Here is a 26973-nt window from a genome sequence, read left to right on the forward strand (position 1 = left end):
GCTTCCAAATATTTCTTCACAGCCTCCCAGTGTATTTATTTAAACGAATTATATTAATATATATATATGTAGTTAAAGTACCGTTGATACGAAAACTCTCACTGCAATTTAATGATGAAGTATGAAAGAAGAGGTGAGATAATAAAGTTATGGCAAATTTATTTGATGAATTTCAATCAAACCTTTTTTCTCAGCTGCAGACAAGTAAAGTCAATGTGTTAAGCTATGAATTTGAACTCAGAAAGAGGAGTCTGACCTTGGCATGTACAGAGTTGCCTAGTATTTTCTTGTGTGTTGAACATTCTTGTTTTAAATGGGGTTTATTACCTGCTCCTGCACAACATACAGCCTAGCCTTTTCTATTATCTTTGCTCAGGAGGACTGGCCTGCAGTCCAAACCCTAATTCTACTCCAGAGCAGAGAGTTTTGCATATGTTTTTGTGCAGCACACCCCACTCAGTTAACAGTTGCAAGACTTTTCAGTTACTCAAAAGCACAACATAGTAAAAATACAGCAGTCCTGGCCTCATCCAGAGCTCCACTGTGCTTGACACTGTACAAACAGAAAGGGAAAACTTGTAACCTAAGCACCTAGAGCAGAAAAGTACCAAAAGGAACAAAGTTTGAAGTGTGCAATTACCCATAAGGAGGAAGAGAGAAATGAAGGTATTTAGCAGCCCTGCCAGCCAACCCAGTCTCTACCACCAGACCGCATTGCCTACCTAAAATCTCACACAGGAGATCCCCATTACTCACCTTCTGATGTCATAAGGCAACAAAATCATGAAACCAGACCACTCAAATCCCAACCCATCCTTCAAGGGGCTTAGTTTGTTACAAAATTGCTTCTAAGAGCTATCTGAGCATAGCTCTGCTATCTATGCAGCTCTGGCTAGGCCTAATAATGCACTGAGTTTCCCTAAGTACCCCGAATCATAAATAGTCCCATCCCAAGTAGCAAACTCCACTTCTTCAATTTCACAAAGATAAAAAATATGCTGGAACAGAGCAGAGAATACTTTCATATCTGAAAAGTATTTTCTCCAAACAATGTTTTAAGACGATGAGATATCAAAATATTTATACCTAGTTCCCATTGTTGTCTATGTATGCATGTGTTTGGCTTCTTGGGTGCGCTGTAAAATAACTTATATTCTTTATTTCTTTGTGATTCCTTCTATAGGAGTTGTTCTCGTCTAAGCATCACAGCACTTTTATAACTAACCTAGTGAAGAAGTATACAAGGATACATCAGAGCTGTCCTCATCCTGACATCCAAATTGCATAAGGAGTCTAGTATGTGGAAACAGCTAATGATCCAATCAGCAAAAGAACATATTACAGATTGCAATTCTAATAGTTAACCTCTAGATGCAGCTCTATCATGTAATTATACAGTTGGAGAAGTTGAATATTTTTATATGATTGCTTTTTTTGTTACTGTACCCTCTTGCAACAATCGCTTTACCATTTAAATTCCTGGTGACTTTCAGCAGACAGAACTTTTAATGAATGTTACCCAACAGGGTGGTCTTCAATGAGAAAAGCAGGAATGTGGCAATGAGGAAAAAAAAAAAAAAAAAGTAAGCTACAAATAGGTACAAAGGGACTGCAAGTCATGGGAACTCTTTGCATTCATTGTTAATGTGACTTTGGCAAGTTGTTTTCATGTTTTTCATCAGCTAATGCAATCTGTATATGATATTGCCCCCCAGCAGGTTAGCAGACAAGGAAGCTGAAATGACAATAAACAATTAATTAATGTCCCCTTGCTAGGCCTTCCTTGAATGTATAGCTTCTGTATAATTTGAATTTTTACCCTTCAAGAGATGAAGCAAAAGTCTGCTTCCACTGCCAACAAAATCAGTATTAGGGAATAGCCAACACAGCATGGTTATACCTCTTTAGCTATATACTCACTTGTTTATGCCATGTTATGCACTGTACAGTCCCAAGAGCACTAAAAATAAATATAATCAGCTGTGAAACAAATAAAATGTCAGGAGCAAAACTGCAATTACTGGTCCCAACATACATTACAAGTTGCATCTAATGGAAAGGACTGTCTGTCAGGGAGGCTTTGAAACACATTTTAAGCTTGGGGTTTCAAACATATCTCAAAAGAACTGTAAAATTAAGTGAGTTCTAGTTTCTACTTCTTGTGCCATCCTCCCATTCTCAGTGCTTGTTTTGGAGGGGCAGACAGCAGCAGCACCCAAAACAGTCTGGGAGCAGCACTCACACACCCCTTCTGCTATCCCATTGGGCTGCAGAGTAACCCCCGGTTTTGGTCTGTGCAGGTACCAGAGGTGCCTTATCACCCACACATCTTTGCTGGGCTCTGCTTTTTGAGATTTCCTTCTCAACAGCCCATCAAAACTTACTCAGTATAGCGGACAAGCAATAGATCATAACCATTCAAGTGGCTGGTCCCACGTCTATACAGAAATATCTGCCATTGCCCTTCTTGCTATTTATGAAATTGGGAGCCAAACACATACAAGAAAATAAAGTGCTGGAATTAATAGTGAATAGTTATTTAATAGTGAACTTTTGTCATCCACTTTCTAAACAGGCAGTGTTATTTCAAAGCAAAAAACAAAAACAAAACCAGAAACAAAGTAATTATCAAAATCACACTTATAGAATAACTTAAATAAACTTTTCTTTTTGAAGATGATATAAATACAAGATAAATAAAACATATTGTGTTATGCTGGACATTATCCATTAACAGTTCATATCTAAACAGGCAATGTTATTTCAAAGCAAAACAAAACAAAACAACAAAAAAAAATAAATTCGAGATCAAAACCATGCACTTAGAATAACTTAAATTGCCATCTTCCTTTTGAAGATAATTAAAGATAAATAAAACATTACATTGCATTATGCTGGACTTTCTCCATAAACAGTTCAAATCCAATAGTTTTTCCATTAAGTATTCAGATAATCAAAATATATCAGCTAAACTACTCTGGCACTGACTGGTTCTTTAGAGGAATAAGATGTCTGGCTGAAAAATAAAGAGATTTTACTGAACCCATAGAAATTAAATTCATATCCTGATGCATACTTAATCCTCTGTTACTTAGGGAACGCTTTCTCTCCCTTGATCTCTCTTGGACATAACCTACGATAAATTGGTTTTACCTGAGCAGGGCTGGAAGCTACTGGTACCACTTCTTAGTTTAGCTAAGGGACTGAGCAGCTCTGGAAAACATTAGGGATCATCCACAGAGCCAACACCAGCCTGACCTAGACCACATTCCTGAGTAAACTGCCCAAAGAGTTTTTCTTTGCTCCTATAGAGGAACACATTTGCTCCATTCACCCCAGAGACAGCCCACCATCAGCTTCCACAGGCTGAAAAGACTTCTTCCACATTAAGAGATTTCTGCTGTAGAGAAGAAATCCATCTAGGTGAACAACACAGAGGCTGTGCTGCCAGTCATATGCAGATGCTCACCAAGTAGTTCTGCTTTAGGCTAGTGGTCACTATGTCACTGATTGACATAGCACCCAGAGATCCCACTTCATAGCACTGCATGTACCAGAAAAGCAAAACGTACCTGTGACTTACAGAGCTCACAGACTAGGATAATGTAATAAATAGCAGTTTTTCTCTGCAACACAGTAAGACTCTATTAAGTGGAGCTGCTTCCTCTCTTCATGTCACATTGTAGCTTAACCTCAATGTCATAAAAGAACATAGTTGTAACTCATAATATTTAACATTGACTGGACAGGCAAAGAAAGCAAACTTTAGTTCACTGCATTAGCCATCAGTTTTTGTTTAAGGAACTCATATGGAAAATCACTTTCATTCTGGTCTTTCTCATTAATACCATTATTCTAAAAATTACTAGAAAACATTTCAATAATGTACACTCTAAAATAACTGAGCAACTTTGACTATCAGCCCCATCAAAACTTGAACATGAAGTCAGTCAACATGTGTATCTGTTTTTCTGAGAATTCTTTTTCAGAATTTCTTCTCACTAAAATACTGCCAACAGTAATTATTTTATGTCTTATCTTATTTAGTGTCTACCCTAAAAACCTAGGAACCTTGCTTAAGTTCCTGTAGGCAAGTAATAAAAACAAAATCTTAGTTTCCCTTTGCAGAGCTTCTAGGTCTTGTATTTGCAGCTAAAGGCCTGAAAACATGAATCGCATCAACTTAAAGAAGGCAAATAAAAAAACACTCAAAGGCACTTCTTAACAAAATTTTCAGGCTGTTATGACAAGTGTATAATCTGATGAGAAGAGGCAGGAATTTGACTCATGATTTCTAAATCCTTGGGGTTCACATGCAAGGATTTGTCTTCACCTTCCTTTTCCTCTCCTGCTTTTCTACTCTTGCACTTTGCATGAGGAACGAAGAGGTCCAAATTTCTGGTAGAAATCATCTTCAGCACGAATCAGGGCTTCCTCGTCTATGTAGACAGCTGGTCTCCGGGAAGCCAAGAAGTACTGCACCTTCCGTATGTTCCATCCCATCACATACTTCAGCCAGCCACTGACAGCAGCCGTAGACCTGCCAACGCCAGCGTTGCAGTGAACATAGACAGTGTGTCCATTCTCCAGCAGCCCATGCAATAGGCAGACAGCTTGTGGCAACATCTGTATTCTTCCTAAGGATAAAAACAAGGCACAGTCACAAGTATTTGAGAAAGTTATGTTCATGGTTGAGATTTTATCAGTATAGCCTGATTCACTGTGAGTCACAAGGGCAAACCTGATGTATTTATTATTTTCTTTCAAATGACCTTCTATTTTAACCTTCATTTCTTCTTGCAATGTAGATTTGGATCACACAAAATCTGTAAAATGCCCCAAGTCTTCTCTAAATACACACCCTGATTAATGCTGGATGTGTGTGGCATATTCATTTTCACAGGGACTGAGATAAGGCAGCAAATTACATCAAGCAGCACGTCTTATATATCATTAATGTTAGCAAGCCAAAAATAAAATATTTTTTACCACCAGTCTGTGTATCTACCTACATACTGCTGCTTTCCAAAACCTGGTAATGAAGACCATAATGCCAATAGTAAGGGAGGGAGGGAGGGAGAACAAAAGATAGTTTTCCTGTACTCCTTAACATTTTATGATATACTCGTGTACTAAGGATATGGTAAAAAAGTGAAAAACAGCCTTTCTGACTCCCAAGGGAGTCAGAATACTGTATTTCTTGATAATACCACATTTCCTTATACCTCTCCCTACTACTCTGCAAATTGAAGCTGCAAACATCAAAGTTTAACTTTTCCACATGGCACAGATGAGCACTGACATTAAGTCCTTTCAAATCCCTGTCTTAAGGTCTCCTGTCCTCCCTGATATCCTATTACAGATACGACAGCTCCCTATTTGTGGCAGTGATACTTCACTCTATTGGAAGCATTCTGTTCAGCTGGTAGACTACTCACTCAAAAACATGCACGCTTCCTAGACTACTGGCTAAAACCAAGATTTTGGACTAAGCATTCTAATGTAGAAATTAAAAAGATTATGTTATGACAGAATGCACCATGGGTGTCCTAAATAATGAATAATTAATAATTATATAAAACACATAATCATAGAATCATAGAATCATAGAATCATAGAATGTCCTGAGCTGGAAGGGACGCACAAGTATCATCGAGTCCAACTCCTGGCTCCACATAGGATCACACGAAAATAAGACCATGCATCTGAGAGCACTGTCTACACACTTCTTGAACTCGGTCTAGCAGGTTTGGTACTGTGACCACTTCCCTGAGGAGCCTGTTCCACTGCCTGACCACCCTCTCAGTGAAGAACTTTTTCCTGACACCCAATCTGAACCTCCCCTGTCACAGCTCCACGCCATTTCCTCGGTTCCTATCTCTGGTCACCACAGAAAATAGATCAGCATCTGCACCTTCACTCCCCTTGTGAGAAAGCTGTAGGCAGCCATCAGGCCTACCCTCAGCCTCCCCTTTCCTGGACTGTACAAACCAAGGGACCTCAGCCACTCCTTATACATCTCCTCTAGACCGTTTACTACCTTCATAGTCTTCCTTTGGACATGCTCTAATAGTTTCATGTTCTTCTTATGTTGTGGTGCCCAAAACTGCACACAGTGCTTGAGGTGAGACCACACCTGTGTAGTGTAGGGCTGGACAGTCACTTCCCTCAACCAGTTAGTAATGCCATGCTTGATGCATCCCAGGATATGGTTGGCCCTTTTGGCTGCCAGGGCACACTGTTGACTCATATACATTTTGCCATCAACCAGAAACCTCAGATTCCTTTCCACGGGGCTGCTCTCCAGCCTCTCAACCCCTAGGCAGTACGTAGAGCCAGTGCTGCCCCATCCCAGGTGCAGAATCCAGCATTTGTTCTTCTTAAACTTCATATGGTTGGTGATTGCCCAGCCCTCTAATTTGTTAAGATCTTTCTGCAAGGCCTCTCTACCTTCAACAGACTCAACAGGTCCTCCCAGTTTAGTGTAATCTCTAAATTTATTATACCTTCAAGTCCTGCATCCAAGTCACTTATGAAAACTTTAATGAGAACCAGCCCAGTTCACATCTGGTAAGTCGAAGCCACCCATAAAGACAAGAGTGGATGATCTAGAGGTATCTCTTAGTTCCTTAAAGAACAATTTATTGGTGTCATCATACTGGCTGGGTGGCTGATAGTAGACTACCACAATGACATCCACATTATTTGCTTGTCTCTTAATCCTTACCCAGAGACATTCAACCCTGTCATTACCAGGTACCAGCTCCATACAGCCCAGCACCTCCATTACATGCAGCAGCACCCCCCTGCTTCGTGTGCCCTGCTTGCCCCTTCTGAAGAGCCTGTAATCATCCATCATAACAAACCAGACACAAGACTTTTCTTCCCATCATTATGCCAATGATGTCACAGAATCACAGAATCATATAGGTTGGAAGAGACCTCCAAGATCACCAAGTCCAACCTCTGACCTAACACTAACAAATCCTCCACTAAACCATATCACTAAGCTCTACATCTAAACATCTTTTAAAGACCTCCAGGGAGGATGACTCAACCACTTCCCTGGGCAGCCTATTCCAATGCCTACCAACCCTCTGGGACTGAGCCAAGACTTCTAGCTTCTCATACTTGTTCCTCATGTTGTGTGTATTTGTGTAGAAATTTTTCAAATGTGTTTTCATTGTACCCAGCACCTCATGGAGCTCACCAAAGGATATCACTAGCATCCAATCCCTCAAATTTTGTCATGCTGTCCCTTAGCTTATCACTGGAAAGCATGGTTTTATCCCTCTACTCCTTTAAATCTAGTTTAAAGCTCTATCAATCAGCCCTAGCTCCTGTGCAAAAATCTTTCTCCCTTTCTCTGAGAAAGATTCAACACATCAGGCTCCAGCTGGCCTGATGTTGTGTAGAACATCCCACGATCAATAAATCCAAAATTCTGCTGATAACATTAGCCTCAGAGCCATATTTTGAACAGCTAGGTCTGCCTGTTCTTCTCAATACTGTTTCCTGCTACTGGAAAGATAGAATAACACGCTACCTGTGCCCCTAATCTTTTAACCAATTGCCCCAAGGTCCTGAAGTCTTTTTTGTTTGCCCTTGGATTTCTCTTTGCTATTTCATCACTGCCAACATGAAAAACAAATAATGGATAATAATTACAGGGCTGTACCAGGCTAGTGAGCTTTCTAGTAACAGCTTTTACTTGGTCCACAGGGAGGCAGCAGACTTCCCTATGGGTTGAGTGCAGTCAGCATATCAGGCCCCCCGTTCCCCTCAGAAGGGAGTCACAACCCTTCTTTTTTTCCATGATGAAGGTGATTGCAATATAGGGGGTAGGCTGACTTGCTTAAGTGACCCCTCTAACCTGAACAGACCTTCGTCTGCATCATTTGCCTGCCCGTCAAATGCCAGAGCCTCACACCTGTTGTGTAAGGGCACCTAAGAAGGTGAGATAGGCAGGGAGGGGATTTGCCTGCTACCCCAAACAGAAACCTGCTTCAATTCCCTGCCATCCCTTAGGTCCCCTCCTACCTGGTGGAAAGATGGTATGGGATCCTTTGTTTCTTGCATTGGAGAGCACAATTTCACCAGTCAATCTCCCCTGACTCCCTGATGCTCCTCAGCATGCCCACCTCCTCCCAAACCTCTGTCACCAGCCTGAGCCATTCTTCTACATGGTGTACCTCCCACAGGTGTACTCATTGTTGCCATCAGACACTGTCAGAAAACTCGGGCACATTGTGCAGCCTGAGACCTGTGTAGCCACACGTTCCCTTGGGTGCTCTGTCTGGGTAGCTGTGTTGGTTCCTGTGGCTAGAGAGGCCATAAGGGACATGGAGGACACAACTTTCTGTTGGGTGGATGCCATGACTGGAGCTCCTCACAAGTGGGTTGCAGCTGTCATGGTGGCCGCCATTACTCTTGGCCCTCCGTGGTCTCTGCGCTCCCTTGGGGTTTTTCCAGCTCAGGAAACTTGCCTGTGCACTGTGACTCTCTGCTCCACTGCAGAACATGCCTGCACCAGAGCTGGTGGTCTCGGCAAGAAATGATTGTAAAGACTCATCAGACTGGGATACTATAGATAAAGAGAAATGATTTGCTAGGGGAAAGGAGCGGCTGAGCCAGACACGCAGCACTGCCTCACCGTTTTTAACCAGCAAGGATGGCAAGCTGTCCTGCTGTGCAAGCTTGCAGTCTTCCACCTACACAGCACATTTTCATTATACAGGCTGAATTCAAACTGAAAGCAACAACAGTCAAGCAGTTATCAATGTCGTCTGGCTTTAAATTCAAATATACATATACTGCAGATACGAAGTATTTTAGATACCAGAAAATACGAATAAAACTGAAAATGCACATTGGGCTCTAGCTATATTTTCACACGAAATTTACACAGAAAAAAAAAAAAAAAGCAGTCATGAAAGCAACAGAAGCAACATATTAGTAACTAATAGATTTTGTTACTATTAAGTTAGCTGCAAGATTGGTCTGAGCATTACCTTCAGTGCTCATATCTGGGGTTGGCATCCAGACATAGGCAAGACCTTCTTCTTTGTATAGTTTCATGAGTATTTCAGGGCTCATGGGTTCTGGGTAGCGGTTGCAGCCCCAGGAATTCTGAACAATGTCCCACTCAGTCTGGAAGTTCATCACCGCTGTAACACCCAGCTCGTGTTTTAGCTTGACAGTCACATGCTCCAGCTGCCGAGGGCAACTTCCCAGCCAGATGTTTGGCAGAATTCTAGCATGGAGAAGAGATTGAAGTAGGTTTGATTAAAATATCTAAATGCAGAAACTGCCAAATTAAGTGGTGTTCCAGCTCAAAACCTGCTTTGCACCATCGCATGAATACTCTAAAGTACAACATTTCCATGTCATACAGTAAGCAATTTCCTAATTTATTACTGTTTATTTTGTAATGTTTGATGTTGGGGATCGAGCTCCTAACGTACCACAAAGAGCCAGAGAGTCTGAGAAAAAATCAGAGCATAATTAGTAGCACAGGTCTCCAAGGCATCAATCATTAAGCCTGCAGTGGATACTTACTAACATCACAGATTAGAATAAGAAAGCTCTGAAGATTTGTGCAATTTACACAAAAGAAAAAGACAGAAGATTCACATGATCCAAATCTGAATTATGCTAGTAAAATGTCAAAAACATAGGACTCTCTTCCAGCTTTGTTGCTGCTGGTATGAGGACAGGAGACAGGGAGAAAAACACACACACACAAGAACAACTTTAACCACCCTTCCATGAGAAAATTAAAAAATGAATTAGTAATTTTCTTCTCATTTTCTTCTTCACTTGTGGAGTAGTAGAAATCAAATGCAGAATTACAGTACATGTCTAGCTTCCCTCAGGGTTTGAAGAACAAGAAATTTTGTCAAGAAAACTCAAGAGATATGTGTAGGGCATATAAACATCTGCTTTTTTGGTACTTCTCCAAATCAAACTTCAAGACTTCTATAGTTTCCCTGTTAATAATAATCATAAAATTATCCTATGTCCCAACAGATTTTTATATAAACTGAATATTAAGAGCTTTGTTGTCAATTGAGATATTTAATCTGCACATAGTTAAACTGATGTTATCTAAAATAGATTTGAATCTATTTTGAACATATAATTCATAAACTACACCAAATACACTCACAGTAGAGTATCCAATCTTGCAAACTTTATTAACTGCAAAAAAATGAATGCAAGCTACAACAAAAGCAAGATCCTCAAAAATAAAATATCTGCCATACATTTCTGATACTTTTTTTTTTTTCCCCATTTTTAATTTCAGGAAAACTTATTCTTTCTGAGGAATAGTTACTCATATAAACAGACCTTAATCAGTTAGCTATTTCCATTTGATAGGACTATGACAGAAATAAGTACTAAGTAGCATTTAGCTAAGCTGTGCAATGGGTAATTATTAAATTCTGCAATGTTACTAAGACTGTGGAAGACTAAGACTCTAAGACTGTGAAAACCAGAAACTCACTCTATGAAACACTTTTTATTATTATTGTTTACTGTATTTCAGCTGCATCCACAATGAGCAGCATACCAACTACCCAGACACAGCCATTGGCCCCAACAGCCCCTACTCCAGTGAGAAAAAGAACTTGATATCAGGATAGAGTAACTGAGTACCAACTTTCTGGATCACAGACGATGAATGATAACCCGAGAATTTAGACAAATATAGAAAATAACCATTTCAACTGTGCTGCATGAAAGAAAAAATGGCAATATCACTAACGCTTTGTGACAATATGAGGATAGTCTTTTAAGAACAAGAACATTAGTATCGTTCCATCAAAGGCTTTCCTAGAGACTCATACATATGTAATTCTCTTGATATTTTGGGTAACATCTAATACATCTTATAAGTTACCTTGACAGGAGACAAAAAGCATGTTTTCTAGCATTTGATTGAATTAGGAGTGACTAAAGCATTCTTGAGATAAATAAAATCCTGGGTAGTACTCTTGCTTACAGATAAAGCAATGCCTTACAATTTTCTCCCTAGTGATTACTGAATGGGAAAACATTACAGATGAACTATCTGCAAGACCACTGGGATATAGATCTTTTTTTTTTTTTCTTTTTTTTTTGTAGTGCAACAAGTCTGGTCCATGAGAAAAACTTTTTTTATTTAACAATAATAGTCACGTATTTACCGAGCAACTGATGGTTTATCAAGTTTTTATCACCGTTTTTCCCTTCAGTTAGCCAGATCAGTGGTAATATTCAGAAAATGACCACAACAACAATTGATATATCCCTCTATTTGGACAAACTCTTGTGTACTAGTCTTCTGATCACATCCTAGAGTTTGTCTTTTGAAAGGATAAAGATACAGCATTGATCTTGGTTTTCAAGCTCCTTACTTACTAATGACTCTAAAGACTTAGTCTTGCTGGATGTACCTTTACTGCTCTTTTTCTGGAAAACAGTTCCTGCAAAGAACAGGAGTGCACAGCTGCTCTATTGGCCGGTTTATATAAAAGTTCTGGGATAATCCCACTGTAGAGTACTTGTATTTCTATTTGGCTTCATCTGGTTCATACCTTGACTTTATCTTACATGAGAAGGAAAGAAGGAAAAGGTCAGTGCAAATGCAAGCACAGCAACTGATAAAGAGTTTAGCAGCTATATTTCATATAAAGACTTTTGTTAGCCCTGCTGAGGGCTTGACTGTGCTAAGGACCAGCAAACACACCTATTAAAAACAAGAAAGTGCTAATTTCATTTTTTACATCTCTTACATGAGTAATAGGCTTTTAGTTTTCTTTTTCCAATATGGCCTTCCTTCTGTAAACTGCTTCTGTGCTTCAGTAGGTAACTAGATTTTAACAATGATTTTACCCAGCATGGGAAAGAGACCTCTGTTATTTTATTCTCTTTCCTCTACTGTCATGTAATACTGCTTTGAGCTGCCTGGAAGCTTCTGCTTTCCAGCTCACATGTGATTGTTTTCCAGCAGTAGATTAAGTGAAACCTACATCAGTTAAAAAAAAAAAATGTTTAGGGATTATGTCTGTTTGGTAAACCTATAATCTTTCTCTAATCTTTTCAGCCATTAACACTTTTTATATTCCCCAAATATCACAACAGTATCATGTTTTAACAAAATTTTACTTAGAATTCTGTTTTAATATTAAAATGACACTTTGTTATTGTATTGTTAACTCCTTATGTTACTAAGGATAGTATATCGTGCATGGTCTCAGAAGACACAGTAAATTCAGTCACAGTTTAGCAATGAAGAAATCCCCTAGAGCAACATCAAAAAATATTTGGCTAACTTGGGAGATTAAGACTTGCAGGTTTTCTAAAAACCCTTTCTTTAAAGCTGCTTTCTGTACAGTTGCTTTCAGCCTGCATTATGCCTCAGTTCCCAATAGGTAATGTGAACATGATATTTACCTACCTCAAGGGAACTTTGGGGGATTAAATGAACGAATGGATGTGATAAGTTTGAATTTGTAGTAAAAATGATTAAATGTTAGGCAGGTATCTGCTTGATTTACTTGACTTACAGATCCCAGACTGAAGGCTGACATGTTAAAAAAACTGCATTTTGACTTATAAACTGAAAAACCCAATAACAATTTATTATTACTAGGGAATAAATATGGAACACCCTGAAATCACTTGTATGGTTATTTTCCAGCTGTCATCACACTTAAATTATTTTTAATGATGCAGATATATATCACACTCGGCTGCTTCCCCCCAGGACCCTGCACAGCCTAGATTAAATTATAACTATTCACTATGAATGCATCTGGAACAAGAAATGCATTCCATTTAATCAATGCACATGCAAATAGTCTTCCCATCTGTAAGGAGAAAATGAGTCTGAGGCAATGGAAGATTAGCATTCTCATACTTTTATTTATAATGGAGCAGATTGTCATTTTCAGGCTAGAAGAAATGTTCCCAAAGAATGATGCACAGGACTTTTAATTCCTAGACCTCCATAGGCAGTACAATACCAACCCAACCACTGCAGTTGTAGGGGTCTGATTCAGAGCACAGGTGACCTGCCCTAGGGGAAGGCACGAAGTTGTTGCATCTGGCTGCCAACTGCTCCTCCACCACACTGATGTTGACACTGCTTCTTAAGCAGCTCCTTATTTTTGTTGATCATGGTTTAAAGCAAATGGGCACCAATTTCAGTTTTCCTCAAAATGCTGAGCTGTAAACAGAGATGACTCAGGTACTGTTTCCAGATCTGTTCCATCATCAGTACACTAGGAGAATTCATCTTACAAACTCTCCTAAAATCAGTCAGCCCTTCTGGGGTGGCACAGCTCTTACATAAACCTAGGATTCAAGCCTTTGGGGAACACATTTCCTTAGAAGATCTATTGGGTACGATATTTCAGATGTCCATTTAGTTGCCAGACTTAATCAAGAAAGAGGACTTTGCCAAACTATAGGTATTCTTCACTGGTTATTGGCAACAGAGTGATCCATTAGCTATTCCATTTGTTTATATTGATAATATTTTTGATCAAGGTCCAGCATATTATTTTAAATGGAAAGTGATGGATTCATCCCTTAGCACCAAGTCAAGATGTAGCCCAGTGTTGAAATTTGCAATTCATTTAGTTGTCTGCACTGCACTGCAGTCTTCTCTTAGATCTTATTAAGAATCCAATGACAGCAGGATGTGTACTAATATATATATAACAGGGTACAGCAATTTAGCTGAAACAACAAGCAAAATACTGATTAAATTGGCTGTGCCCTCCCTTAAGGCTTTGATTTCCTAAAGGTGCAGCACGCAACTACAGCTACATGTAACTTACAGCAAAACTTGCTTTGCATTCCCAGAAGATTGCTCCCAGCATTTTGTGGTGCTCGTATGCACATGGAGCGTTTTTGTACTGATGCAGTGCAACCAGCAGTGCAAACCCTGACACCAGTACAAGCAAGCAGCCCAAGGGGAATGTAGGCTTCAAGTGCTACTCTATTAGAGATGGGTTTGCAGAATTGTAACTACTGAAGACTGCTTCAAATTACAATGCATTCCCATTTCCTCTCCTGATGACACTGGAAGAGAAACTGGTACATACTACTTTTTTGATAAGGTGGAACTTAATGGAAAATGTTGATCTGTCAAAACCAAAAGTTTGCAGTGAGACTTTATAGTTTTCAACCAAGTTTAAACTAATTCAAAGATTAAATGCCTGATGAGAAATAAAGGAAGACCAAGGGATATAAGCAAAAAAAAGATCCTACCTTTCTCTCCCTCTCTCTCACTTGACAAAAAGGAGATTTCCGAAAGCGTTGCTTTGGGCATGTTAAAAATGAGAATATAGTAAATTTTACCAGCTGTAGATGAGATGCTCTTTCATCTTTCCTCTACTCTCTCTCTGCCTTGTGACAAGGCACATCATTTTAAAGAGTGATACCACTGGATTATGACAACCCACAACTATCCTCCTGTATGTGTTCCCCATTTTGGCATTAGCATTTTTTTTAATGCCACATGCACTATATACTTAAATACATGCATGCCTTCGCTGAAGTACCAATTTAAACATCTCTCTTCTGGACCTTACTTGTTTTTTCCTTCTGATCTTGTATTGATGAAAGTAATAAGAGCACTTGCTAGAATTCAAATAAGGTTTGAATTCTTAATTCAAATTTAAGAACTTAATTCAAAATTCTTAATTCTTTATTAAATAAAGTCCTGAAATGCATTAACAAACAGAGAAACATTTTTAAATGACTAAATTCTGCTCTCCAATGGATAATCTGAACATTTTCTAATATTGCCTGAGATATAGAAAGCACACTGATGGTTATTCTTGCCTGCAGAAATAATTTCCTAATGTCTAATAAGACTAGTGCAGTCACAGGTCACAATGACTTCTTATTGCCTCAACAACAGACATGAAGAACAGGTTATTCCCTTCCACTCTTAAAAATGTTTTTACATATCCAAAAATTACTAGTACACACCCACACAGCTGTGGATTCTTTATACTAAGAATAAATAAATAATAAATTAAAAAAAAAATCAATCTTTCCTGCCTTGTCATACATTAAGAGCATTTGATGATTCTTGTTTGCTTTAGACTCTCCAGCTGGTGAACGTCTTTCCTAGGATGTTATGCCTAGTACTGGAAAGAGGTCCTACCTGTTCTGAGCAGAAGCAAAGATTAATTACTTCTTGTACCCCAAAGGCTATATTCCTATGTATAGTTCTCTGCTTGTCTTTTTATAATATGACCCGGTTGGCCTACTTTCAACATGAAATTCTGGTTTCAAGTTAAGATCTCTCACAAGAAATTAGGCTACTCAATGACAGAGTGAAATCTGCCTGAAGCAGAATTATTTAAGATCTTATTAGTTACAACTGCCAGTGTTATCAAATAAAACTAAATGAATATGCAAGAAAGGAGCAGATGATATTCACAGTTGATGGATGCATCTCAGTAATATGTATTGGAATAAATAATCTCACACACATCACTGAGGTTTAAATTAACTATAATCAGTTCCAAGAGGAAAAAGTGTATACTTGCAGTTATGCTTGGTGTGTTGCTTTGTAGAGAGGTCAAAGCAGAAATATTAGCCTGTACAAAGAAGTGGACTGAAAGAAATACAAAATTTATAACAGCCTTCTCAAACCAATGATTTTGGTCTATGCACACAAACTTTGAACCTTTTATTAACTATTGCACTGTATCAAAAAAAGACATAGAAAAATTAAAACATTCAAAGTAAAGGAGATGCCAATTATTACCTATGAAAATATTTCCATATGAGGACAGACTAAGAATGTAAAGTATTTAAGGGAGAATGAGATTAGTGCTTAAGGATAAATCACATGGAAGAAGCAAAGCAAGTGGCCCTATCTACATAAAAGAAATAAAGAATCTCAGAATCTCAGGTTCCATATAGCTTCACCTACAAAGCAACTGCTCAGAAATAAGTAAAATAGTGGGGTTTCTTTGACTGGTTGGTTGTTTTTTTGGGTTGGGTTGGTTTGGGTTGGGTTGGATTTGTTTTAATTCTTGAATCTTCCTCCAAAATATTGTCAAGATAGGCAGATGAATCCCTGATTTGGTCTTTTACAATAATATTGGTTTCATTGAATTCTCTTTAAATAAAGGACAGAGAGAGATCCCTCACTAAAACGTATCCTTACTATTGCAATAATAATGTAGAACTGAGGAGTCATGACCCTGACAATTCATTGCACATGACATGTGGGTAAATGACCATGGTCTTAATACCTTCTCCTGCTGACTTACTGATAAAGTCTCCTTGCAGAAGACAAGCTGACTGAGGCTTTGAGATGAGAGACTTGATTTAAGCAGGATTGAATGAACACAGTCTGATGCACTCCGTTGCCCAGCATGTGGACAAGCACTACTGGCCACAGTTGGAGAGCAAGGTTTGATGATAGTATGGGCTAACTCACAAAACACCAAGATCTAATAGCCAGGCTTAATAACATCATTCTCATCAATAAAGATGGATTAAAAGGCCATAATCATCGCAGAAGTCATCAGAGTAAAGCACCAATTAATGATAAAACTATATCCTGCTGAAAAGACACAGCTGCAAACCTTGTAATGACTACTTATAGGTAAAAATTATTTTTTGTTCAAAATAAATGACAAACATAGAAGGAGCATAAGTCATTGTTGATAAAATATTCTGCTTTACCACTGAAAGAGTGCAGTTTATTCTGAGGTTAAGAATTCTACCTCAGGGCCTTAAATGAGGAGAATTAAGCAGACTACAATGTAGTTCCTTTTTTTTTTTTTTTTTTTTTTTTTTTAATTATTATTATGATTTGGCATTGTGATGAAAAGTAATTATGCTCCAGCAAATTTTCTTCTTAGATGTAATTTGGACTACTTATCTAGCCTCTCACATGGGAGCAGACTTGGCAACTAAAAAGAAAAACCTGCTTTTATCACCTTAGAACAACACTTCGTCAGCTTAGCAATACGCAAAGTTTCTCAAGCCCTTGAATTCTGAGTGTTATGCTTAATAATATCACATTTATTCCATGCTCACAAATGTATGTATGAATGTGGCATGAAACTACTTCATTTGCTGATACGCAGACAAACAAACTAACAAACTATTAAGTTTTTACCTCAAGCTGACAATGTGCTAAAATAAAAACATGTAATACCAAACTATAACTGAAATACACAGATATTCAGACACAGTGCAGTTCCAGTGGTACAGTGTCCTCAGGTTCTATTGAATCTTCTTCTTAGGAGAAGATTCCTGAAGCATCAGGCTGATGACACAAAAGGGACAAAGTTGTCCTCTCTTCACCCAATACCCTGCATTTAGGGACCACAGGGATGATCAGAGGGCTGGAGCACCTCTCCTATGAAGAAAGGCTGAGAGAGCTGCAATTGTTCAGCCTGGAGTAGAGGAGCCTTTCAGTACTTAAAGGGAGGTTATAAAAAAGATGGAGAGTGACTTTTTACTTGGACAGGTATTGACAAGATAAATGGGAATGGTTTTAAACTAAAAGAGGGATGATTTAGATTAGAAGTTAGGAGGAAATTCTTCACTCAGAGGGTGGTGAGATACCAGAACAGGTTGCCCAGAAAAGCTGTGGATTCTCCATCCCTGGAGGTGTTCAAGGCCAGGTTGGATGGGGACTGGGCAACCTGGGGTAGTGGGAGGTGTCCCTGCCCATGGGAGGGGAGTTGGAACTGGATAATCTTTAAGGTACCTTCCAACCCAAACCATTCTGTTATTCTGTGATTTACAGATAGTGGCATGGTATACTCTTTAGGTTATGAGACAAAGAGCAGCCACGCTAATGACTAAGCATAGTCACCTCATTCATAATCTTTTGGTGGATTTGGAGGAAACCTGTATTCTGTGTCTGTATATGAATTGTTATAGCTTTGAATGTTCTAGGAACACTGGATAAGAAGGATCCACCTGAGAAAAATTAAAGTTATTCATAAGAGAAATTTATTATAGGTGGGTCCATAATACTTTCTGTTTATGGCCTGTTTTCATCTTCCACAGAAACCCCACATATTCCCTTAAAAGGAGCATAAGAGCTTTATCATAATACAAGAAACTCACAAAAATATCACATGAGACAGTAGCAGAGATCAAAGGTGTTTCTAACATCCTAAATCCTGCCACAGTAGGGACCTTATTTGATGAAGACACCCAGATGACTGGGAAGTACACCCTATCCCACATAACAGAGCTAGGCAACTCTCAGGTGCTCTGCCCACACTAGCAGTTTGGTCCAGCACATCACTGTGGTTCTGGGTTGATTTGAACTGTCTTCACTCATGGCAGGTTTGTTCTCAAAGTTGTTGTGGCGGGCACAACCCAGATTCCATTTGGAGGAATGAGGAAGCTTCACTCCAAAGACACCTTTGTGCCTAATACGGATATGCAGGAACAGCGCAATAAGCATCCCACAACACAAGAGGAGCCTTCAGCACACACAAAATTCAAATGTGCCAGTAAAAAACAACACCTAGCACATGTAAGTGCTTCTGAGATGTGTGAATATGAAATACATTGAACCAACTCAAAGGAGATACTCTTAACTGTGTCCCTTCACATCTGCTGCTCATCATCCCATGACCTAAGGTGAAGTGAACGTGACAGCTTATTTCTCTGGGTTATGAGCCCCAGTTAATTGCAGTCAGAACTGCTGCAATGGCATGGAGTCCTAGAAAATCATCAGATTTGCCTTGTTCTCCAGAAAACAAATGCCCAGGATACAAGTTATCAGTTCTCTCAGTATTCTTTCTGAGTACCTATTGCAGTTGCAAGATTAAATAGTTCATGGCTCTCATCCCAGTGCCTTCTAACAGATTTTGTCCACAAAGAAGTGTGAAAGGCATTAGGTACCAGTGTCACTCAGAAATGGCATAAAACAGGAGCAGAAGCAAGGCTTCACATGGATAATCAGGGCCACTGATAGGCTACCATCATTTGTGCAACATATAAAAGGGCAGTGTTATGCATGCTAGAAAGACAATCTGAAGTAAGTCTTCTGGCACTGCATGTAATAGAAACATCAGAAGCCTATTGTCTACTAACCCACTCCTACTGCATTGAGTTATTTCTTAATAAACACATAGACATGAAATCTGTTAACTGACCCTGTACAACTTAACCTCAAAAGGATGGAAGCACAGAAAATTAAAAAACTACAAAACTGCTGTGGAGAGGACAAGAAATGAATTGCAGCTAGGGAGACTTAAGTTAACATTAGGAAAGCTTTTTAATGGCAAGAATAGTGAGGTAATTGAATGGAACAGTGACAGGGCTGTAGAATCTGATAACTGAGATGAGATCATATTTAAGATCACACTGGATAAAACCAGAATAGTTTAAATGTAATTGAGAATAAGTGAGAGCAAGAAAATGGACTGGATATTTTCTGAAGTCTCTTTGAGCCTATGACCTACAATACCATAATCCTAAACTTTGATCTCCATCTCTGGAATCACTACCTATATTTATTTATCAAGATCCATCTTGAAATAATTTAGGTTCCTCATCCTCCCTGCCCTGTTTGAAAGGTCGTGCCAGAATTCAGACATCATTCCTTTGATGTCAGAAACCTTGTTCTACTTTACACTCTAAATTCATTCAGAACCAATTAATATCCATTTGATCTTAAAGCAGGTTCAGTTTAAACCTGGAATTGTACTAATTCCTGAATGTCTTTCTTGAATGATAACGTATGTTCTCTCTCAGTCTTCATTTAACTATGCTATCTCAAACACCAGAAGTAGTCAAACTGTGGAAACACAGAGTTCCTTGCAAGCAAACTTACTTTGCTACAGCTTCAGTGTCATGATTGCTAAACAACCTCCGGATGATGCCCTCGTTCATTCCAAACTAGCTCAGCTATCTCTGCTTTTCACTGCAGTTTGTGATGAAGTCATATCTCACATCATGGAATACCTGACATAGAACCAAAAACATAATATTCTGTCATTTCATATTTTAAATGGGTTTGCAAAACCAAATCTGTCATTCCCATTGATCCCATGATACGAAGAGGATGTAAAGACCTTCAAACCAGAAGTATTGGGGATTCTTTTTTATGGAGTGTCACCTGATCACAAAGTTCCTCCGAAGAAAGCAACACAGATGAGGAAGTATATTCCCATTAACAGTGATTACAACATTACCACAAAGGTTAGTTACTGACAGAATTGAAAAGAGAACCTGATACAGCTGACTTCTTCCATGCCAGGACTAGAACATATCCCTCAGGAAACAGAAGTGCAACGGGATTGTAAACCATCTTTGCTCTTCTGTCACAATAACAGATCAAATGAAACCTAATTTTGCCTCAGGGATTAGTGGCATGTTCCAGTGAATTCAGTGAAATTGTTCTTGTTAAGCTCACAGTACACTGGAACCTATACAGGAGAAAAAAAAAAAAAAAAAAAAGAAAGAAAAAAAAAAGAAAAAAAAAAACACCACCATAAACTCTTCTCCCTTCTCATTCATCTCACTCTATTAGAAAGCTTGAAGCCAATGAATTTATAACTTATACATTTTTAAATAGTCTATTTTATCTCTATTCTAGAAATGATATAACTTGGTCACACAATACTTTACGTACATGAGTAAAACTAAATTATGGAAGATAAAATTTTATCCTCCCTGTATTCAAAATGAAATACTTTATGTCATATTTTACTGTGTATTTCTAGCATGAAGATAAGATACCATGAAGATAACAAAGTAATCTTATCATCATCTTATATGCACACTGATAGGGGCGTGTTCAGATCTAGCCTTATAGGAGTTAGTCAGGCTTTATTTTGAAACATACAAGTAAAGTTTCTACTGATTCTAGGAGCACACTGCAGTCAGTGGAAAACAGCATTTGCCCTGGCAGGGAATGACTCTTCTCATAACTTAATTTGTATAAACATGATCTGAAGCAAATGATGGCCAAATGCAAAAAATATAGCCTGAGAAGAGAAGCAAGTTCCAAGGCTTGTACTGAACAATCTCAGGATCACATTCTGGAAATGACTTGTCAGTTGGCTTGTAGGAATTAATATTTAAATGCTCCAGTTATAGAATCTTGCCTCATGTACTGGTTGCCAATGGTTACTTCCTACATATGTCTCTGTTAGGTTGCCAACATTCCCATTTGTTTTGAATTAGAACAAATACTTGGAAACACAAGAACAACAGGCTGCTAAACTAAGCCAGAGAGTAATGAGCCATGAATCCCTTGGCAATAGTAATGAGAATTTCTAACATTAATGCTTAGTAATGGGAATGATGCCACTGCTGGCATCTAAGTTAAAGGAGCCTAAGAAAGTTGACTTAAACCACTGCAGATGAACTTTAAGTTAGTACCTGAGAAGTTTCAGGAAGTGTTGGTAAAAATATCTTTTGTATTCTTTTTAGTAGTTGCTTACAAACCTAGACTGCAAAAATAATAAATAATGACTCTACTTCTCAAAATGCAGATTTTCAGATCCAATAGAAATTTTACAATGCTTTACCATGCTTCTGAAACCAGTACGTATTTGTGAAAATTTTATAATTGCAAAACATAGTTTATTGAAAAGTGTCCTTGCGATCTAATGGTAATACATTAGCACAGAGTACTGGAATCTCCTCAGAGCTGTCAGAGACAGTCAGAGGAAGAAGTACATTCATTTCTTGTGGTACTGTCCAAACACAACAATCCTGATAGCTTCTGCATCTGAGTCTATTCCAGTCAAAATATTTATCCAGAATTTCCAAAACTGTAACAGCTCATTTGTATTCGTTTTAAAGAGGGGCAGATGCATTCTAGAGTACCACAGACTGAGTATTCTAGAAAACACTTTAAAAATATGGGGGAAAAATGAATCATCACCACAGTCAGCCACATAAATATCTAAAAAAGCAAGCGCCCACCAAAATAAAAATAATAATTTTTTTTTCAGCTTTATTTCTTTTCCTAGTAGTATATTTTTACCTGCTTGGAGACTGGAACTGCAGGCATTTGAAAAAATGTATTAAAGTCATCTACTCTTATAGAAGTTCACATAAATGTCTTTACATTCTCAGCTGAAGCATGACTTAGTAAAACATTACTCAATACTGGATAGCCTTACTACCCAGACCATAAATATATACAAGAAGGTTTTTCTTCCTTTCATCTTACCAGATTGAAGCAACTCAGTATTAGAGCTCAGCAAATCTGCCTTCTGCAGTGAAGACAACAGTTAGTTCCCTGTGTTTAGGAATGGTCTGTACAAGACCAACACTTCAAGATGGCAGCTGCACAGCAGAAAGAAGAAATGCTAAGGAAAGTATTGTATCAAAGAAACTGCATATCCCCCTCATCAGGCCTTCATCCTGGGACAATGAAGGCATAGACTATAATTGTTCTGAAGAGTTTTGAAAAGGCAGCCCTGGAGAAGCTAGATAAACTAAATGGAAGGCTCCAGAAACCCACAAACTTCAACACTAGCACTTAGCATCCAGCCCCTAAACTGAATGACAGAGCCAAGGAGAGTCTTGCTGGTCCATGGCTGACTTTGTGCATGAATGCTATCATCCTATTTCTGCTGCTACTCTTCATTCAATTACTTTAAACTGTACTTAGGTAGGTAGACATATAGATAGATAGATTAAATAAATAGACAAAAAATCAAGATTCTACTTCATTATTGACATAATTTATATTCTATACATAGTCTCTGTATTAAAACTGAAATGTGTATTTCCCCTTTTTCCTCTTCCTGTATGCTTAAAATCATCTTTTCTATTATTAGTCTTTTCATATCAAAAGACATTTTGCTTAAACTTACAAACCATTGTCATTTGAGCCAATAAAGAGGAAATCCATATTTCTTATGACACGGCAACCTCTATGACATTTGACTCAATTTTTATCATAGTTCACAAGAGGACACACATTAAATTCTGAACAGTATCATGGATTATGTACCTGACTCTCTGAAATTAAATTTCCCAAGCATTAAAGAAGGGAACAAGAGGTTTTCTGTATAGCCTCTTAATATGTTCCCCTGGGAAGACACTTTTTTATTATTATTATTTTTATATATATATATATATATATATATATATATATATATATATATATATATATATATATATATATATTGGTTCCAGAAAGAAAATTATAAATGGGAAGATGCAACAGCAATTTGATAATGTTCATTTATTCTTGGGAAATGAAATACTTATGTTTCTGATATGAACTTCAAAGAAACTAGAACTACATTCAAGTTTCCTTTCTGATAAGTTATTTTTATCCTTTAAATAGTATCTGCCACATTTTTATATGGAGGATCCTTTTTTAAATCATCTTGTAAATATCTAGAGCATTCAAACATAAAAACTTGCATTTACATCCATGAGCACCTATAAAAAATTAAAATAGAGGTAGAATTCATAATTTAATAACTTCAGATTGTTACTGTTTAAAAAATAAAAAATAAGTATCTTTTAAATTTTTCCCCTGTCATTTACATTGAAACAACTACATGGTGTTTTTTCAGATATTTTGAGTTGGAGACTAATGGTTTCAGATATGTGGTATACACTCAGTAAGCAAACACTAAAGCAGTTGCTGGTAGTAAACTATCTGATGGCATCACCTTTCCCATTTGCAGACTGAAAACTCTTTCATTCGGAGGATGTTTGTCTAAGAAAATTGCCTTTGCAATAGATAGCTGAAGGCTTGCTGGGCTACCCTGGCCCAGGAGCTGTATCTGTGAAAACCACAGAAAGGCTAGGCAAGGGGACAGCAAACACAAGTCAGTGGTTCAGCTTTTTTGCTGGTTGTAAATTTTGGAGATTTCTCAGTTAAGTTCTTTCAATAACAACCAAATATCTAAGTATCTGAATTCCCTCCCTCCTGGTAGATAGCAAGAAGATTGAGTGTACAATATCTGGTCTCAAAAAAGCACTCCCACTATCAAGAAGTAAACTATATTAAGAAACTCCAGCCATTATAGGGTACCTGATAAACATATGTAAAAGATAAAAAGCAATAAATATCTGCAAGGCCACTGAAACATCGTCTTTGGTGAAAAAGCTTTGTTGCCTCTCTTCCTCACGGCCCCAGCTGTGAGCTAAATGGAGCAGGATTTCACCATCACAGGCAATTTTATTCACAGCTGGCACCACCAGCAAATTGCTTTCCAATAGAGGCAGAACTTTATTCTCTTGCTGGCCACCTGAATGTTAAAGAGCAAAGAGGCAGTGGATAAGGCTGAAGACATTCAGAAGAAATACAGTCAAAAGACAGGTACGCTCAGAAAGAGAAATTAGGATCAGCAATAGCTTTTGCTCCCTAACAGTGATACCCCACATAAAATTCATACTTACTAGACTATCAACATTTGTCTGTTCTTTCCCACAGAGAAAAAACAGAACAAATAAGTATGTTTACTCCTCAGGATTTATTTAATTTTTTTTTTTTTTTTTTTTATGCAGGGTTCCCAGTATTCCTTCTGACTTTTGCTCCCATAATAACACAGAATTGTGAGTTTTTCTTACAAGGTAAGAAAATCATTTTGTGTACTGACACAGCTATGAAAAGATCCATTTTAAAGAGCAACAGAAGTTTTAAGAAAATATTACCCAATACCAGCCAGCTGATGAAAAACATTCATCTAGCCATCAACAGCCAGGCTCTGCTTGCTGCCATTTTATTAACAAAATACTAATTTCTGAACAGTCACCCCCTCTAAATAAATAATTCTCAATCAAGTGCCAGTTCCAAATACCACATATGAATGGTAGAATGGAAAAGAAAAATCCAGATAAAACTCACAAGACTATCAAAGCAGCACACCAAGCTCCCCTTTGGGTCCTGTTGCACACACCTTGTTTGGAAATTATGCGGTTAAATTACTATAGCACTTTTGAGTTGAACCATCATTCCTGGTTTCTTTCTAAAGCTCCCTGCAAGCCGTAGGCTCTTAGCACATGGAGAAAAAACATTTGCTTCTATTAAACAGTAGCTGCTCTTTGCAGCTTCCTCTCCCCTTGCCATGTCACAACACTCAGCTACAGACTTCCTACCGGGTATTTCTGTAAACAGCATATCAAACACGTTGTTTAATATGATCAGGGTAATTCTTGGTGCTGGCGATAAATACAATTTTTAAAAATTCTGAAAATTTGCCACATTCACCTAGCTGCTTAGAAGTACATTGAGCCATGCTCAAGTTTTGTATTTAAAAATTATTTGTTTTCCAGAGGAATGTCACATCTAACAACTGTTGGCCTTCAGAGCTTTGTGCTGATGTGGAATTACAAGCATCAGAATCAATACGGTGGTCCCATTCTTTCTGTATCTGCCATGCCCATGCTGACAGTGGCACTGCACAGATCTCGTAAACCTCATCCTATCCCTGTGACAGACAAAATTATATTAACTTCTGAGATGGAACTACATTAAGAACTTTATTTCTGCAAAAGCTCTCCTGTGCCTACAGGGCCTTACTCTTAAGGTTTCTAGTAATACTATCAAGAGACTATTGCATATTCATAGCACCTCCCTAGCCATCAAAGTTTAGAGAAGCCTTACTGGTTCTTTGTTGGCTCAGTCAGGTGGAAGTTTAAAGGACCTTGACATTACCTCTGGATGTGATTCAGAATATGATTAGGAGGGGAAAAAAAAAAAAAAGAAAAAAAAAAGAAAAAAGAAAAACTTTTTCACATGTGTAACAACCAAAATGTTTAGTTCCTATATGTTTCTTTGAAGGGATAAGAAATGGCAAGAACTTCACAAACTTCATAAGGAGGAGTATACCAGAGTTAAGAAAAAGAAGGAAAACAAGGTGCAATTAAGGTGCTATGGAAGACATTTTTTTCTAGTATAGATGAGTGCTAGACATCACTTTGGGGGATTCAGTAATTTCTGAATTGTGAAAATATTCTGTGAATCATTAGAAATACATTGGTTTTCACCAGAAGTGAAATCCACATAGTGTGGTGTGCCCTTGGTGTGCTATCAAGAATTATTCTAATTGTTTCATAACCTAGAACAATGTAAAAAAGCTCAAAAATATTAATTTATCAATAATGCTGACAACATACATTGTAGCTTTATAGAAACACTCAGAATAGTTGTTGAATATTAACAATGCATGACATTTTAAAAATACCTGACATTATTAGTTCACAAGTTTGCTAGTTTTCAGTCCCATTTGCTGCCAAAATCATTCCCTCCCACAATTTTATCATGTTTACATTGATGATTTACCATTCATCAGTCATTACTTTAACAGTGTCATCTCAATGTCTAGACAATATTTCATGTCCCTCAGACTCTGCAGTGCACAATAAATCTGATGGCATGTTGAGTAGTAGCCACTTATTAGAGTTAACAGAGAAGTTACTGTAGCCAGAGGTAATAATGAGAATTCAGACATTGATGACCATCATGCAAAAGTGTTTAATGTAAAAGCTCTGTGATTTTTTATTCTGGCAAATCTGCATCACCTGTTCTAATGTCAGATTTTGTTACTATGGCACTCACAAGAAATGTGCTTAGTAATGAATAATTGAGATCCAGGAGTTCCATTTCAATCTTCTCTTTAACGCTCATGTGGTAGGTCATAGTGAGAGCTATGTTGGCAACAGATGCTTGCTAATGATCAGCAAAAGAAAAAAAAAAAAAAAAAAAAAAGACCAAAATGTGAGTTCCCTCAATCCAGATTATGCATGTCATTACAAAGGTTCCACAGTTTGTGACTTCACTAACAACATATCCTATTTCTGTGCACAGTTCATGGGATTTAGGTTTTTAGCTAGCCTGGTTTTTAGGTTTGTCTGCTAGCCTGGCTTAGATTACACAGCCAAGTGCCATTCTGTTCTTGCAAAATCTCAAAACTTGGAAAAACAGAATCAGTTTTCAAGTTTACAGATACTGCTAGGGAAGGCTCTATGTGGGGAGTTCATGAAAGGACAAAGTTT

At 38.0% G+C, this 26973-nt stretch overlaps 1 protein-coding gene across 1 annotated transcript in view; it reads right to left on the reverse strand.

Moving 5' to 3' along the window:
• Positions 1-2586: 2586 nt before the first annotated feature.
• The window catches only part of EPM2A (EPM2A glucan phosphatase, laforin), a 43283-nt gene continuing 18896 nt past the window's right edge, over positions 2587-26973 (reverse strand). The window contains exons 3-4 of the mRNA XM_084284057.1: positions 9012-9253; positions 2587-4637 (exon numbers count right to left, since the gene is read on the reverse strand). Coding sequence (XP_084140183.1) covers positions 4357-4637; positions 9012-9253 — 523 coding nt within the window. The 3' untranslated portion in view covers positions 2587-4356. The remainder of the gene's footprint in view (positions 4638-9011; positions 9254-26973) is intronic.

Source organism: Netta rufina (assembly GCF_964035555.1).
Source record: "Netta rufina genome assembly, chromosome: 3".
Taxonomy (NCBI): Eukaryota; Metazoa; Chordata; class Aves; order Anseriformes; family Anatidae; genus Netta; species Netta rufina.